The 18,032-nt window shown below is 48.8% G+C and overlaps 1 protein-coding gene across 1 annotated transcript in view; it reads left to right on the forward strand.

Annotated features, from left to right (window-relative positions):
- Window positions 1-18,032, forward strand: part of ehbp1 (EH domain binding protein 1) — a 110,116-nt gene that overhangs the window by 67,629 nt on the left and 24,455 nt on the right. Inside the window, 4 exon segments of the mRNA XM_076977871.1 lie at window positions 58-194; window positions 2,988-3,055; window positions 3,057-3,071; window positions 8,944-9,070. Of these exon segments, the coding sequence (XP_076833986.1) occupies window positions 58-194; window positions 2,988-3,055; window positions 3,057-3,071; window positions 8,944-9,070 (347 nt within the window).

The following is an 18,032-nucleotide window of genomic DNA, read 5'->3' on the forward strand; positions in this document are numbered from 1 at the left end:
GCATGTCTCTTTTTGTTGTTAAGTGAGGGTTCTCTTCCTCTCCGGTAATGTGTAGAGTCCTGTTGAGGACCTCAGAGCAGAGCGGCTACGCAGAGCATCCGAACGCCTCTGTGGGCCTGTCGTCTTCAGCAAGGAGTCCGCCGTGCGCAAGACGCAGCTCAAGTCCTTCAGCCAATACGTAGAGACTAAGCCAGGTGAGGCCCCGCCCACTAACCGACATGACACTCCCTCCTCTGCTGTACCTCAGCTCTAATAAGCACACAAATACATTTTCTCCATACACACAGTCTCCATACATGAGATGTATGAGGCATCCATAGATCTCCATAGACATACAAGGTTCTTCAGACTTGAAGACTTCAGAGACTTAGCCACACCCATCTCTCTACTGTGTGTACCTGAAAATAACCGAGGGGCTCACCACATCCTTCTGGAGAAGTTTGCTGATTGGTAAATACACCTGGATTGTGTTTCTGGATTCTCAGAGCTACTACTTTAGTTATAGCTTCCAGAATGTATAGACAGTTTAGCCAAAGTATTCCTAAAATAAACCGCTTACAGCAGCTTTATTACATTTACATTTTATGTACGTCGCATTCTTTGCAGTGTTGTCCCAACGATATGTGGTAATATAAAGAAACACCCCTCAAAAACAGGGGAATGAACATTTACCTGACAAATTTTAATGTTGCTTTGTGTTTGTGTGTTTCAGGTTTAAAAAGTGCTGGAATTTAGGCTAAAGTACTTGAAAATGCTTGAAACTGTAACTACTTCGTTTCACAACAAATGTACGTCACTTTCAAGGTCCATTTCAATATTTCCCAGCACGTTAAACTTACATACATGTCATACATATACTCAAAATGATTAAAAATAATTAGCTTTTTTTATCACATTATTTAATGGTTGTTTATTTTCAAAATGCCCAATCTTAACGTCTTCACGTTCTCTCATGTTTCGTCCTGGAATTACAAGAGGCTCGTATTTGTTAACGTAATACAAGAGAATTGTTCAGTCAGATAGCTATTTGTTGTGAAACGAAGTAGTTACAATTTCAAGCATTTTCAAGTACTTTAGCCTAAATTCCAGCACTTTTCAAACCTGAAACACAAAGCAAAATTAAAATTTGTCAGGTAAATGTTCCTTCCCCTTTTTTTGAGGGGTGTTTTTTATACTACCACTTCTTTATACTACTGAAGCCTTGTTTATACTTTGCGTGGCAAGTAAACGCGCCGTTTGTGGAAGTTTGCGCGAGATGTGAGGAGTTGCACGCTACTGTTACTTGCGAAAGTATAAACCTAGCTTTAGAATGTGCGTTTCACAGACCTAACCAATACCCACCTGACAGTGTCAAAGCGAAAGCAATAACTGAGAAACTGGTTGAATTTGTCGCTTTGGATGACCAGCCCTTATCAGTCGTTGATAATATAGGTTTTCGATGACTAATTGAACATTTAGAGCCACGGTACAACTTGCCTAATCGGTGCTACCTTACTCTATATTTACAAAAATAGTTGTAATGAATTATGTTGGCCAGCTATCCTATTGTTTTGAATATATAAACCTACCTTAATTAAGCAGAAAGAAAATGTTGCTACAAAACCATACTTGCTGTCTTTGAATGGTTATTATCAGCTGATTAAGCTTATTTGTTGTAGGTATTTCACAAGTTCAGACTCCATGCAAAAGACTCCATCAAGAAAAGCCTTAAATTGATGCTAAAGTAAAGCTAAGCCATGTTTATGCACAAAAGCTCCACTTATGTTTGTTTAAACTGAACTTGCTGCACCTTTTGTTTGTACACTGGCTTTTTTTTTCCCCCAAAATTTGAGGCTTTGTTACATGCAAATAACCAAGCAGCTCAAACCTTTTTTTACATACTTTTACATTAGCACTTTTTAAGTTAAAGCAACTTGCTTAAATATGAATTGAATGTAAACAATTAAAAAGCTGTGAAGCTTAGTGAGATTATGCTTTCCTTCTTGCACATGTTTCTGCATTGTGGCAAATTTTTATTTTTTCAAAGCTCTGAAACCTTTTAATGTACAGTTACTTAACCAGTAAATTTAAGTCAGAGCTGGAATCGGTACTCCGTATCGGCAGATACCTGAAAAGCTGGTATCGGTAAGGAAAAAGTGGTATCGGTGCATCCCTAGTCACGCCCACAGTCCTCTGGCTGTGCACATGCTGAGTTGGAGTTTATTGTCCTCGGCAGCGTAACCCGATGAGCAAAAGCTGCATTTAAATACATCAATTCATGAAGAGCCAATAAAGTTGAAGGAGCCTCAGGGTCGAAAGAACTGGCTGAGAACACAATCGCCTGGGAGTCTTGGCCCCGCCCCTTCTTAGCATTGGCTGCATCACTGCTCGACTCTGTCGGTCAGGACAAGCCCTAAAGTCTTGGCCCCGCCCCTTCTCAGCTGCACTAACTCCTCAGTACCGCAGAGTGACTACCAGACAAGCCGGGTGACAGAAGACACAGCCAACAAGCTCAGTAACTGTTTACTATTGAGAACTAAATGGGTCTGAGTGTTGGGTGGTAATATCTCAGGCACGTTTGACATCCGTTAACCTGATATGACTGTGAACCACCTAAACCAAGAATGCTCTCCTCACCTGGAAAGTGGCTTACATGGTGGTGCTACTCTAACCTTGCAAATGCAATGTCTCTCTGTCTCTTCCTCTCTCTTCCCCTCTCTTCTCTTTTCCTCTCTCTTCTCTCTCTTTCTCTTCCCCTCTCTCCCTCTGTCTTCCCCTCTCTTCCTCTTTTCCTCTCCCTCTCTCTTCCCTCTCTCTCTCTCTCTCTCAATTCAATTCAATATAGCTTTATTAGCATGACTGTATAGGGTACAGTGTTGCCAAAGCATTACAGCAATGTTAACAATGACAATAACATTCACATCTCTCTCTCTCTCTCTCTCTCTCTCTCTCTCTCTCTCTCTCTCTCTCTCTCTCTCTCTCCTCCCTGTCCGGTTCTCCTGTTCCAGAGGTGAGGAGGCAGAGGTCTGTACCCGAGGAGCTGAGGAGTGCTGTGGAGGACTCGGATATGCGTAGGCCCCACCGAGGACGAGGTACTTCCTACCGCACACCACGTCTCTCACGGACGCCACGCCAGCACCGCCCCTCTGTGTCTCTGTGTCTCTCTGTGTCTCTGTGTCTCTCTCACGGACGCCACGCCAGCACCGCCCCTCTGTGTCTCTCTGTGTCTCTGTGTCTCTCTCACGGACGACACACCAGCACCGCCCCTCTGTGTCTCTCTGTGTTTCTGTGTCTCTCTCACGGACGACACGCCAGCACCGCCCCTCTGTGTCTCTCTGTGTCTCTGTGTCTCTCTCACGGACGACACACCAGCACCGCCCCTCTGTGTCCCTCTGTGTCTCTGTCCCTCTCTCACGGACGACACGCCAGCACCACCCCTCTGTGTCCCTCTGTGTCTCTGTCTCTCTCTCACGGACGCCACGCCAGCACCGCCCCTCTGTTTCCCTCTGTGTCTCTGTCCCTCTCTCACGGACGACACGCCAGCACCCGCCCCCTCTGTGTCCCTCTGTGTCTCTGTGTCTCTCTCACGGACGACACGCCAGCACCGCCCCTCTGTGTCCCTCTGTGTCTCTGTGTCTCTCTCACGGACGACACGCCAGCACCGCCCCTCTGTGTCCCTCTGTGTCTCTGTGTCTCTCTCACGGACGACACGCCAGCACCGTCCCTCTGTGTCCCTCTGTGTCTCTGTGTCTCTCTCACGGACGACACGCCAGCACCCGCCCCTCTGTGTCCCTCTGTGTCTCTGTGTCTCTCTGTGTCTGCCCGTCCCTCTATCACGGACGCCACGCCAGCACCGCCCCTCTGTGCCTCTCTGTGTCTCCCCGTCCCTCTCTCACGGACAACACGCCAGCACCGCCCCTCTGTGTCTCTCTGTGTCTCTGTCCCTCTCTCACGGACAACACGCCAGCACCGTCCCTCTGTCTCTCTGTGTCTCCCCCGTCCCTCTCTCACAGACGACACGCCAGCACCGCCCCTCTGTGTCTCTCTGTGTCTCTGTCTCACGTGTCTCTCTCACACACGTAAGCAATCTCCTTCTTTTTTAAATACTGATACTGATCATCTTTACTTTTAAGCCAGAGACACTCTGGCTATAACAAATTAAACTGCACTGATAACTGTCCCATTAGGAATATAAAGAGGGAGGTGGGGGGGGGATCAGCGTTTTCTTCACTTCCTCCCCCCCTCACCATCTTTTAGCCTTCACTCTCTCTCACTCCCTCTCTCTCTCTCTCTTTCTTTCTCTCTCACTCCCTCTCTCACTCTCTCTTTCTCTCTCACTCACTCCCTCTGACCCTCTCTCTCTATCTCCCCCCCTCCCCTCTGTCTGTCTCTGTCTCTCTCTCTCCCCCCTCCCTCTTCTCTCCTCCCCCCCCCTCCCTCTCTCTCTTTCTCTCTCACTCCCTCTCTCACTCTCTCTTTCTCTCTCACTCACTCCCTCTGACCCTCTCTCTCTATCCTCCCCCCCTCCCTCTGTCTGTCTCTCTCTCTCTCGTCCCCCTCCCTCTCTCTCTCCCCCCCTCCCTCTCTCTCTTTCTCTCTCACTCCCTCTCCTCACTCTCTCTTTCTCTCTCACTCACTCCCTCTGACCCTCTCTCTCTATCTCCCCCCCTCCCTCTGTTAGTCTCTGTCTCTCTCTCCCCCCCCCTCTCTCTCCCCCCCCCTCTCTCTCTCTCTCTCTCTCTCTCCCCCCCCCCCTCTCTCTCTCTCTCTCTCTCTCTCACTCTCTCTCTCTCTCTCTCTCTCTCTCTCCCTCTCTCTCCCCCCCCCCCATCTCTCCTCTCTCTCTCTCTCCCCCCCCTCTCTCTCTCTCCCTCTCTCTCTCCCCCCCCCTCCCTCTCTCTCTCCCCCTCTCTCTCTCCCCCCCCCCCCTCTCTCTCTCCTCTCTCTCCTCTCTCTCTCTCTCTCTTCTCTCTCCTCTCTCTCTCTCTCGTCTCTCTCCTGTGCTCTGATTGTTGCTGCAGGCTTGAAATGTGGCTCTTCATTCATACAAGAGAACTTAATTATTACATTCAGTTTAAACAGTGTTGGGTGAGTCTGGGTGTGTGTGTTGGTGTGTTTGGGTTGTGTGTGGTGTGTTTGGGTGAGTCTGGGGTGTGTGTGTGTGTTGGGGTGTGTGTGTGTGTTGGGTGAGTGGGTGTGTGTGTGTGTTGGGGTGTGTGTGTGTGTTGGGTGAGTCTGGGTGTGTGTGTGTGTTGGGGTGTGTGTGTGTGGTTGGGTGGGTCTGGCCTTGGGTGTGTGTGTGTGTTTTGGTGTGTGTGTGGGTTTGGGCGTGTGTGTTTGTTGGGTGGGTCTGGCCTTGGGTGTGTGTGTGTGTTTGGGCATGTGTGTTTGTTGGGTGGGTCTGGCCTTGGGTGTGTGTGTGGGTTTGGGGCGTGTGTGTTTGTTGGGTGGGTCTGACCTTGGGTGTGTGTGTGGGTTGGGGCGTGTGTGTTTGTTGGGTGGGTCTGGCCTTGGGTGTGTGTGTGGGTTGGGGTGTGTGTGTTTGTTGGGTGGGTCTGGCCTTGGGTGTGTGTGTGTGGGTTGGGGTGTGTGTGTTTGTTGAGTGGGTCTGGCCTTGGTTGTGTGTGTGAGTTGGGGTGTGTGTGTGTGTTGGGTGGTCTGGCCGTGTGTGCGGGTTGGGGCGTGTGTGTGTGTGTTTGGTGGGGGTATGTGTGGGTTGGGGTGCGTGTGTGTTTGGGTATGTGGGTCGGTGCATGTGTGTGGCGTGTGTGTGTGGGTGGGTGGGGCTTGGGCTGAGTGTGTGGGTGAGTGGCTGTGTTTGTCTCAGAGAGTAAAAGTGTGTGAGTGAGAGAGGGAGAAGCTTCGGCAGAGGAAAGAACGCAGGAGAGGGTGTTTGTTCGTGTGTGTGTGTGTGCGTGTGTGTGGTGTGTGTGGAGACCCCAGGCCAGCCCTCTCTCTGTGTGGGGGTTAATGGGTGTTGAACCCAGCCATTACCCAGCTCAGTCAGAATTACCCTCCCAATGATGTTTGCATTAATATAATATATATGGTAATTTCTGGCCTTAATTACAGCAGAGCAGGAGCGCTGATCATGTGTAAAATTGATTTTGGGGAGGAGAGTTCTGATAGAGCTGCACAAACCACCCGTGATGGACGGCTGCACCAAACCCACCAAAAAGTGCTGGCTAGCAGGAAAAATAGTGCTCCTTTCTCTCCCTCCATCCTCTTCCATCTTTATCTTTCTTCCTTCTCTCTCCTTCTCCCTCTCTCCCCTCCCTCTCTTCCTCTTCCCTTTTCTCTGTTCTACTTTCCTATTAAAATGTGGCATATCAGCAGTGTATGTGTGTGTATGTATGTATGTATGTGTATAATATATATATATGTGTGGTGTGTGGTGTGTGATTTTCCAGCTGTCCTTTAAATTGAGAGTTTAAATACACGTTTCTCTGCCCTCTTTCTGGGTTTGAGAGAGAAGGAGGGATGAGAGGATGTAGGAGAGATTGTGTGTGTGTGTGTGTGTGTGTGTGTGTGTGTGTGTGTGTGTGTGTGTTGTGTGTGCGCGTGTGAGCACTCTGCTACCCTTTCTTGCACACAATGTGTGTACGCGCACGTGTTTTAAGTGTGTGTTTGCAAGTGTGCATGTGTTAGTGTTTCTGTGTGGTGAGGCTGTGTGTGTGGATTTGTTAGTGTTTCTGTGTGTTGAGGGTGTGTGTGTGCATGTGTTAGTGTTTCTGTGTGGTGAGGGTGTGTGTGTGTGGATGTGTTTGTGTGGTGAGGGTGTGTGTGGATGTGTTAGTGTTTTCTGTGTGTTGAGGGTGTGTGTGCACGTGTTAGCGTAGTGTGGTGAGGGTGTGGGGATGTGTTAGTTTTTCTGTGTGGTGAGGGTGTGTGTGGATGTGTTAGCGTTTCTGTGTGGTGAGGGTGTGTGTGTGTGTGTGGATGTGTAGCGTTGTGTGGTGAGGGTGTGTGTGTGTGGATGTGTTAGTGTTTCTGTGTGGTGAGGTTGTGTGTGTGGATGTGTTAGTGTTTCTGTGTGGGTGAGGTTGTGTGTGTGGATGTGTTAGTGTTTCTGTGTGGTGAGTGGTGTGTGTGTGGATGTGTGTTAGTGTTTCTGTGTGGTGAGGGTGGTGTGTGGATATGTTACTGTTTCTGTGTGGTGAGGGTGTGTTTGTGTGTGTGTGTGTGTGTGTGTGGTGGTGAGGGTGTGTGTGTGTGTGTGTGTGTGTGTGTGTGTGTGGTGAGGGTGTGTGTGTGTGTGGTGAGGGTGTGTGTGGTGTGGTGAGGTTGTGTGTGTGTGTGTGTGTGTGTGTGTGTGGTGTGTGTGTGTGTGTGTGTGTGTGTGTGTGTGTGTGTGGATGTTAGTGTTTCTGTGTGGTGAGGGTGTGTGTGTGTGTGGATGTGTTTAGTGTTTCTGTGTGGTGAGGGTGTGTGTGTGTGGATGTGTTAGTGTTGTGTGGTGAGGGTGTGTGTGTGTGTGTGTGTGTGTGTTGTGTGTGTGTGTGTGTGTGTTAGTGTTTCTGTGTGGTGAGGGTGTGTGTGTGTGGATGTGTTAGTGTTTCTGTGTGGTGAGGTTGTGTGTGTGGATGTGTTAGTGTTTCTGTGTGGTGAGGGTGTGTGTGTGGATGTGTGTTAGTGTTTCTGTGTGGTGAGGGTGTGTGTGGTGAGGGTGTGTGTGTGTGGATATGTTACTGTTTCTGTGTGGTGAGGGTGTGTGTGTGTGGTGAGGTTGTGTGTGTGTGTGTGTGTGTGTGTGTGTGTGTGTGTGTGTGTGTGGTGTGTGTGTGTGTGTGTGTGTGTGTGTGTGTGTGTGTGTGTGGATGTGTATGTGTGTGTGTGTGGATGTGTTAGTGTTTCTGTGTGGTGAGGGTGTGTGTGTGTGGATGTGTTATTGTTTCTGTGTGGTGAGGGTGTGTGTGTGTGGATGTGTTAGTGTTTCTGTGTGGTGTGGGTGTGTGTGTGTGTGTGTGTGTGTGTGTGTGTGTGTGTGTGTGTGTGTGTGTAACACTATAAAGGTAATAGTGCTGTGACACTTAAAGGACACACTGCTCCCTCTGCCTTTCTCATGTCGCCGTGGTAACCCCAGTGTCATTACTTAGATGATGGCTTTTTTTTTTTTTTTTGCAAAATAAAACAATTAGTAAATCCAAAAATTTAACTAATTATATCTAGAATATTAATTTTGCATCAACACCACCAGTAGTACGACATTTGGCAATATATATATCGACACAAACCATAATTTTATTTAATTCTTTTTTTGTTGTTGTTTGTTTTGTTTAATTTCTGTTCCAGTTGTTTTAAATAAGAATATTGAAGTGTGTGTATGTTCAGTGTGACACGTGATGATTAACCTCCTGTCTTTCTCTCCTCATCCCTTCTGTCTCTCATCCCCTCTCCTGTTTCCCTCTCTCTCTCTCTCCCTCTTTCTCTCTCTCTCCCCCCTCTCTCTCTCCTTCCCTCTCTCTCTCCCTCTTTCCCTCTCTCTCTCTCCCCCCCCTCTCTCCCTCTCTCTCCCTTCCTCTCTCCTTCCCTCTCTCTCTCCCTCCCTCTTTTCCCTCTGTCTCTCTCTCTCCCCCCCCTCTCCCTCTCTCTCCCCCCCCTCTCTCTCTCCCTCTCTCTCCCCTCTCTCTCCCTCTCTCCTCCCTTCCTCTCTCCTTCCCTCTCTCTCTCCCTCCCTCTTTCCCTCTGTCTCTCTCTCTCCCCCCCTCTCTCCCTCTCTCTCCCCCCCTCTCTCTCTCCCTCTCTCTCTCTCCCTCTCTCTCTCCCTCTCTCTCCCCCCCTCTCTCTCTCTCTCTCTCTCTCCCTCTCTCTCCTTCTCTCTCTCTCTCTCCCTCTCTCCTCTCCTCCCCTCTCTCTCTCCCCCTTCCTCCCTCTCTCCCTCTCTCTCTCTCTCTCTCTCCCTGCCTCTCTCTCTCTCTCTCTCTCTCTCCCTCTCTCTCTCTCCCGTGTTTGTTCTTGCCCCAGCAGAACGCGTTCAAAGACACCAGTCAGTATGTGGTGGGGGAGCTGACTGCTCTGGAGAGTGAGCAGAGACACATTGACACTCGTGCGTCCTGCGTGGAGAAGCGTCTGCGCTATCTCATGGACACAGGTACCCGCGCCCAATTACGCCGTAAACAGTTTTGGCAAATTGAGCGTTCACTAACTCTTATGGAGTTTGGGAAGTGGGGCACGTTTGAAGGCGATGAGTGCCCGGGCGGAGGCGGGCGGAGGCGTGGGGGGAGGGGGGTAAAGGGCGGTGGGTGTCTGGTGGAGGGGGGGGGGGGCTCTCTGGCCCGCCGCGATAAGCAGAGCTTCGCGGGAGCCGATAACGGGCACTGATAGCGGCCGCCAGCCGGGCACTATTGAACAGAGGCCGTGCAGTAGAGCGCAACATGCCTCGTATATCTGGCCTGCATTGATATGCTGTAGCAGAGAGAGGGAGGAAAAGAGGAAGAGAGGAGAGAGATGGAGGGAGAGAGGGAGGGAGGGAGGAGAAAGGGGAGGGAGCGAGGGCGGAGAGAAGGAAGAGTGGAGGAATAGGGGAGGAAAGCAGGATATGGTGGAGGGGTGAAGAGGGGTCAGAGCAGAGGATTGTGGGATTGCACTGTGGTTGAAATAATGCCGTAGACAGCGATACATACCTGTGCACCTCTTCCCCACATTCTCTTAAACACATGTATGTCTGCAAAGGATCTGCTATGTCTATGTGCATCGTGTGTGTGTGTGTGTGTGTGTGTGGTGTGTGTGTGTGTGTGTGTGTGTGTGTGTGTGTGTGTGTGTGTAAAGGCTGTATGCCAGTGGTTGTACATGTGCATGCAGACATTTTTTCTGCTGTTAAAGTGTGACGTGCTGCTCGGTGTGCAGGAAGGAACAGGTGAATTCTGACCCCGGGGTCCAGCCACAGAACCCCCAGTAGTAAACATCCCCGCCACACACCCCCCCCCCCCCCCCCCCCCACACACCCCCCCCACTAGCACAAGCTCTGAGAGCCCGAGGGAGTGTGTGTGTGACAGGGTGGGGAAAACACAGACGGTTGGGCTTATATGGCTCTTGGTTGAATTGCTCTGATATCAGAACTATCTCTCCATTTTGTGCGTGCCCACTAACCCCCCAGCCGTGGTCACACCCCTCCATCGGCTGTCGGGCCCGTAGACTCCAGAGGCATTGTGGGAACCTGGAGGGGCTTTTGACTGGGCTGTGATATGAAAAGGAAGCAGCTGACTGCCTAGAACACCAGCTCAGATACACCTGCACACACTCACCTGGCTCAGATACATCTGCACACACTCACCTGGCTCAGATACACCTGCACACACTCACCTGGCTCAGATACACCTGCACACACTCACCTGGCTCAGAGGGCACGGAGAGGGCGGGGCCTCATCTACCTGTGTGTGTGTGTGTGTGTGTGTGTGTGTGTGTGTGTGTGTGTGTGTGTGTGTGTGGTGTGTGTGTGTGTGTGTGTGTCTATGTGTTTGTGTCTGTGTGTGTGTGTGGGTCTGTGTGGGTGTGTGTGTGTGTGTGGGTCTGTGTGTGGGTCTGTGTGTGTGTGTGTGTGTGTGTGTGTCTGTGTGTGTGTGTCTGTGTGTGTGTGTGTGTGTGTGTGTGTCTGTGTGTGTGTGTGTCTGTGTGTGTGTGTGTGTGTGTGTGTGTGTGTGAGTGTGTGTGTCTGTGTGTGTGTGTGGGTCTGTGTGTGTGTGTGTGTGTGTGTGTGTGTGTGTGTGTGTGTGTGTGTCCTCCTATTGGCCACTCACCACCCTGTTAAACTCATATTCTAATGCACACAGATGTTCATAATTCTGATCTCGAATCACAGAATGACGCTGTTTCCTCCACCTTGATGGTTCTGTGTGGCTTTATGTTAGAGGCGCACCCGCACGCTCAGTGTGTGATTAGCATGACCTCAAGTCAGACATCATGTGAGGGATGGTTTCTAGGTGACTGCAGTCATGAATCCATCCCATAGTAAACAGAGGTGTGCGTGAGACTTGTATTAGTCGAAAAGCTCACGTTAATGTGCTGTGTTATGTTTGTTAAAGTGCATTAAAGTTCACGTTCGAGCACTTTAGAGCTGCCATGATTAGTAGACCTAGTCCACGATAAATAGTCGACGACTAATTTAATAGTCGATGCGTCGTGTTTTTTTTTCTCTCCAAACTGCTGCGGCAGTTTCCCACTGCTGCGTCTGCCTTTCTGTCCCTAACGCACATGCGCAGTAGTGGAAACCGGGGTAGACCGTGGACGACATCCCAGGACGTTATACAGACTGGTATCATGACTACCTGGCTACGGGACTCAAAAGTGTGGGATCATTTTCTTAAAGTGAAAAAGTGTGGGATCATTTTCTTAAAGTGATCCCACACTTTTGAGTTCCGTAGTCGGGTTCCGAAACGCGTGCAATATCTGCAAGGCAGAACTTTCCTTCCACGGCAGCACAACCGCGATGTACGAGCACCTGAAGCATGTTGTGGCTGATTGTGACAATGATGAAGAGGGACCGTCATCTCTGTCATCTAAATTGCTAGTTAGCTGCTAAAGTTAGTGTAAACAGAGCATTAATTTAGTACTTACTTATCGTGGTAGCTGTAAAAGTTAATGATTAATGATAGTGATTTATTTTATTAGCCTTAGCATGCATTTGTGTGTTTTCTGTAACATCAGTGAGACCAAAACTTTATTTTTGTGAATAATTACTTAGTTTCAGGTACCTACCTAATTTGATTTAAATGTAGCTAAGTTTGATGCCAGAGACAAATGAAAGAAAGAAAAACCTTAAAAAAAAAAAAAAAAATTATTATTTTTTATTATTATTAATGTATTTATTTTTGTGTTGTTTAAGCCAGTACCTTATCCTTATTTTAATAATTGTTTGTTGCAACAAGCTGCATATTTCTTTAAAGGTTTAATGAACTATGATCTGAATTGTTTTGATTTTTAGTTAGCATATAGCTGAAATCTAATGATGGTTATATAATAGCAGTTGCGTTCTAGTGCGATAAGCTGTATGTTATATATTAAATTAACGTACGATCCGATTAGTCGACCAATCATAAAGTTTTCGGCGGTTAGTCGACTATAAAAATAATCGTTTGTGGCAGCCCTACTTTGAAATGAAGCTGCGTTAAATCTCAGATGTGTGCTTTAAGGTTTATACTGAATTGAGTTGAAGCCTTTTTTGTTCAAGGATTCAAGGATTCAATGAGTGTTTATTGTCATTCGCATCACATTTGCATGGGGTGGAACGAAATTTTTATACTCAAGTCCCGGTAATACAAATATACATAATTATCTAAAACAATTAAAGTAAAGAGCAGTAATGGAGCTAGTTATTTTAGAAGAATATATATGTAATAAATAATATATACACACAGGGCATAATTTAAACGCAGACAGTAAGTCCACAATAGCAGCAACATGATATAAAGTGACCAGAGTTCAATAAAGTGACCGGTGAGTAAGTGGCCTTGAACAGAGTCAGAGCAGTGAGTTGTTAGGTGGAGTTTATGAGTCTCACAGCTTCCGGAATGAAACTGTTCCTCATTCTGGTTGTCCTACACTTTGTCACTGTATTTTTGAATTTTTATGTCGTTTAATTGAAGTCATTAAGGTGTGTTAAAGCTCACATTGATGTGCTTTGGAAAGATTTGATGAGCATTAAGCGTTTGATGATGTCTGCAAATATTGGAGCCAGTGAGCGGAGCTATCAGAACTCCAGTGGGTGACATGTCTGCAGCTATTGGAGCCAGTGGGCGGAGCTATCAGAACTCCAGTGGGTGACATGTCTGCAGCTATTGGAGCCAGTGGGCGGAGCTATCAGAACTCCAGTGGGTGACATGTCTGCAGCTTTTGGAGCCAGTGGGCGGAGCTGTCAGAACTCCAGTGAGAGCTTTTGGAGCCAGTGGGCGGAGCTATCAGAACTCCAGTGAGTGACGTGTGTATATGCATATGTGAGTGCATGCATTAGTGCATATGTGTGTGTGTGAGAGAGAGAGCGCGCGCATGTGTGGGGATGTGTGTTGCAGTGTAATCCAGGATCAGTTTTGCCCCTGTGCTGGGTATAATATGAAAGCCAGACGCTGACTCCAGACCAGTTAGAGAGGCAGCCGTGCAGGTCTAGCCTGTATTACACACATATCTGCAGGAGATAGATAGGCCTTGCTCAGCCAGGTGTGGGTGTTCCAGCACAGGTAAGCCTATGTGCATGCATGCGTGTGTGTGTGCGAGCATGTGTGTGTGTGTGTGTGTGTGCGTGTGTGTGCGTGTGTACGTAAACCTGGTACAACACACTTTCGATCCTAAAGACAGAGAAACTCATTTCTGACGGATAGAGGAGTTTTAAAACTGATGTTAGCTTTAGTATCATGTGCTGTATGACTCCATTGGGAGGCCTTCATCTCTTCATAATCATACTCCTCACTCACTCATCACTATCCATGTAGTTACTTTACTCATCTGTTAAGAAGTGTTATGGGGTATAAGTATAAACCTGCAACTCTTTCACATTTTCCCTCTCTCTCTCTCTATCTATCTCCTTCTCTCTCTCCCCCCTCCGTCTCTCCCCCTCCTCACTCTCTCTATCTCCTTCTCTCTCTCTCCCCCGCTCTCCCTCTCTCTTTCTCTCCCTCTCTTTCCTACTCTCTATCTCTCCCCCTCTCTATCTCTCCCCCTCTCTCTCTCTCCCCTCTCTCTTTCTCTCCCCCCTTTCTCTCTCTTCCCCACCCCCCTGCCCTGCTGCTCTGGTTTAGATTAAGCACACTGCTGAATTCAGTGCTGTTATGTAGGCGCCCCAGAAGAATTCACAGTAATTGGGCTGCTTAATTTATTTACTGGGCGCAGTTCACAGCACATTAGAGAATGGAGATAATTGAACAAGAATTGTCAAGTGTCTTCTGATATCAGACACATTACAGAAGGGAGCATGCATAAAAACTCCATTTCTATGCAACCATTGTTTATGGTAATTAAGTACACAGATTTGTTCCTTGGTTGCCTTCCAAGCTTATGGCAACCACCATTGTTGTCCTCTATTAATATGTAATCAGTAAATAGTTTAATTTTCTAATCTGCAGTTGGAGAATTCACTTTCTAACAACTCTTAATTACGGCAGCGCCCTAATGATGTGGGCACTGACAGACGCCCTGTCCGTAAACGGAGAGGCGGAGTTTTCCCTGGGGGGGGGGTGGAGTTTGCTCGGGGAGGGGGCGTTCCCACTGAAACTCCTTCTTAATGACCTTATTTCTGTAGCAGGGAGCGCTTGGCCCTGTTAGCCCCACACCCTCCCAAACAAAAATGTAAATGAATGATTTAAACTGCTTCAGAAATACACCCTACAGCCACAAATATATTAAACTCTCCTAATATACTCATTTGTATTGTCATTTAAACATTTGATATTCACATATTTTTGATAACTATATCAATTTTGAATGATTAGACAGGGAGGAAAGGGGGGCAGGGGTCTGTTCACCTATGAAAGCGTCAGTGTGAGCGGCCGTTAAGTTGGAGTGTGTGAGCGGCCGTAGGTTTGAGTGTGTGAGGCGGCCGTATGGAGGCGCGTGTGTGTTATCGCTGCTGCCTTTGACGCTCGGCAGCCGTGTGAACGCGAGGGCCTGACCGCCTACACCTCGGCTTTTACGCACACATATGATTTTCAAATTGCCTTATAACTCACAACAATGAGCACAATTATGAGAATAATGGCATTTAAAGGCCCTGGCAGAAGCACAGGCCTAGAGAGCACTCGATAAGGCAGATGAAAAAGAAACGCCGTCTGAAAGGTAGAGAGAGGAGTTTGAGGTGAGATTAACATATGTTTAAAAATTGCACATGAGCCTGATAAGATTGATGCGGCTTTTATTGCACCCTAATCCCCCTTTTCTCCCTCTTCAGACCCAGAAATTCATACAAGACAGATACCCCTGGCTCAGAGAGTAAGACAGGTAGCCCTGGCTCAGAGAGTAAGACAGGTAGCCCTGGCTCAGAGAGTAAGACAGGTAGCCCTGGCTCAGAGAGTAAGACAGGTAGCCCTGGCTCAGAGAGTAAGACAGGTAGCCCTGGCTCAGAGAGTAAGACAGACAGCCCTGGCTCAGAGAGTAAGACAGACAGCCCTGGCTCAGAGAGTAAGACAGACAGCCCTGGCTCAGAGAGTAAGACAGACAGCCCTGGCTCAGAGAGGAAGACAGACAGCCCTGGCTCAGAGAGTAAGACAGATACCCCTGGCTCAGAGAGTAAGACAGGTAGCCCTGGCTCAGAGAGTAAGACAGGTAGCCCTGGCTCAGAGAGTAAGACAGATACCCCTGGCTCAGAGAGTAAGACAGGTAGCCCTGGCTCAGAGAGTAAGACAGGTAGCCCTGGCTCAGAGAGTAAGACAGGTAGCCCTGGCTCAGAGAGTAAGACAGATACCCCTGGCTCAGAGAGTAAGACAGGTAGCCCTGGCTCAGAGAGTAAGACAGGTAGCCCTGGCTCAGAGAGTAAGACAGGTAGCCTTGGCTCAGAGAGTAAGACAGGTAGCCCTGGCTCAGAGAGTAAGACAGGTAGCCCTGGCTCAGAGAGTAAGACAGATACCCCTGGCTCAGAGAGTAAGACAGATACCCCTGGCTCAGAGAGTAAGACAGATACCCCTGGCTCAGAGAGTAAGACAGGTAGCCCTGGCTCAGAGAGTAAGACAGATACCCCTGGCTCAGAGAGTAAGACAGATACCCCCTGGCTCAGAGAGTAAGACAGATACCCCTGGCTCAGAGAGTAAGACAGGTAGCCCTGGCTCAGAGAGTAAGACAGGTAGCCCTGGCTCAGAGAGTAAGACAGGTAGCCCTGGCTCAGAGAGTAAGACAGGTAGCCCTGGCTCAGAGAGTAAGACAGATACCCCTGGCTCAGAGTAAGACAGGTAGCCCTGGCTCAGAGAGTAAGACAGGTAGCCCTGGCTCAGAGAGTAAGACAGGTAGCCCTGGCTCAGAGAGTAAGACAGGTAGCCCTGGCTCAGAGAGTAAGACAGATACCCCTGGCTCAGAGAGTAAGACAGGTAGCCCTGGCTCAGAGAGTAAGACAGGTAGCCCTGGCTCAGAGAGTAAGACAGACAGCCCTGGCTCAGAGAGTAAGACAGACAGCCCTGGTTCAGAGAGTAAGACAGACAGCCCTGGTTCAGAGAGTAAGACAGACAGCCCTGGTTCAGAGAGTAAGACAGACAGCCCTGGCTCAGAGAGTAAGACAGACAGCCCTGGTTCAGAGAGTAAGACAGACAGCCCTGGTTCAGAGAGTAAGACAGACAGCCCTGGCTCAGAGAGTAAGACAGGTAGCCCTGGCTCAGAGAGTAAGACAGGTAGCCCTGGTTCAGAGAGTAAGACAGATACTACTGGTTCTGGGCAGTGTTTACACTGGGGTTTGTAATTCACTTATGCTGCAGTGTTTACACTGACTCACATTTAGACATATTCCACTGGCTCTGACTTGGAGAGCAAGACAGATGTGCGGGGCAGATGGGCGGGGCAGATGTGCGGGACAGATGGGCGGGGCAGATGTGCTGGACAGATGGGCGGTTCATACAGAAGCAGCTTCCTCTTCGGTCTTTATAGCGACTGTTGTAGTGTTTACACTGGGGTATGTAACTCACTACTGCTGACATGCCCTGGGGTAATAATGCTCTGCTCCTGCAATACTTCTACCAGTATGGGGGCTGCTGAGTGTTATATTAACAACTTCTGTGTATGTCTGTGTGTGTGTGTGTGTGTGTGTGTGTGTGTGTGTGTGTGTGTGCATGAGTTAGTCTGTGTTTGTGTGGTGAAAGTGGTGTGTAGTGTATATACATGTATTTATGTGTGAATTTCCAACGTGTGTGTATGCTTGCGCGTGTACACGTGTGTGTGTGTGTTCACGTGTGCGTGCGTGAGTGTGTAAGCGTGCGAGGCTGTGCGGTGTGTCTCCCCTCCTCTGCCTCCAGATTTAAGCTGGTCTACGTGTTGTGCATGGGGATCTCTCTCTGAGCTCCCGCAACACAAACAGCCCGCACAGCTCTAAGTATATTATCAGCCGACTTCTTTCACAAACGTATTGCTAAAGAAGCTTAACATTAATTATTGTAACTTTGGGAAGATTACATCCACCGCAGGCTTGTAAGCGGTGGCATAGTCCTCTTGACCTCCTGTGCAAGAGCTTAAAGACACAAGAATGGCATTTCTCCGGATTAATGGGATAACCAGTATAATCTTTCAACAGTAAGAGAGGAAAAAGTGTTCTGAGCATAATACCCGCCCGTTTGTAGGAAGAGACTGTTTTGTGATGTCCCTTGTCATCAGCACACAGTAGTTTACATCACTGTATTATTGCAAATGTCCTCTCCATCTCTCTCTTCCTCTCCCTGTCTCTCTCACCCACCCCTTCACTCTCTCTCCCTGTCTCTCTCTCTCTCCCTGTCCCTGTGTCTTCCTGTCTCACTCTCTACCCTCTCTCTCCCTCTACCTCCTCTCTCTCCCAGCCCCCCCCCCCCTCTCTCTCTCTCTCTCCCTCTACCTCCTCTCTCTCTCAGTCCCCCCCCCCTCTCTCTCTCTCTCTCTCTGAGTTTGCACTGCTACCTTGTCCACTCTAATTTCAAAGACCAAAGACTTCATCTGGCCTCTGTGCCAGGTCTGTGGGCCGGTGAGGAGCGAGTGAGCTGTGAGACAAACGCAGGAATGTCCCTGCAGAGTGGAGACCAGCGGCCGACTGCTTCTGTACACGCAACCCTGGGCTCGGTCTCACTACCTCAAGGGCTGGTTAACATCAGAATGGTCCGTTTTCACGACAGAGCTTGTAATCGGGTTTCAGTTCAGTTTGTTTCAAAATAATTTAACTCCCCGGCCCAAAGTGGTTTTGCGTGTGGCTGTGTTTGCCTCCAGAGACAGTGAGAAAGTATTCGCCAGGTTGATGTAAAGAATAAAAGCCACTCAGCCCAATGCAGTCTTCACCACTGTTTAATTAGTTGACTTTGTGCTCTGACTCCCCCAGTCACATTCCCGGTCTTACCCCCGCCCCCCCCCCGGTCTTACCCCCGCCCCCCCCGGTCCCCACACCCAGTCTTACCCCACCGTCCTGCCTCCCT

Source organism: Brachyhypopomus gauderio, chromosome 17 (assembly GCF_052324685.1).
Source record: "Brachyhypopomus gauderio isolate BG-103 chromosome 17, BGAUD_0.2, whole genome shotgun sequence".
NCBI lineage: Eukaryota > Metazoa > Chordata > Actinopteri > Gymnotiformes > Hypopomidae > Brachyhypopomus > Brachyhypopomus gauderio.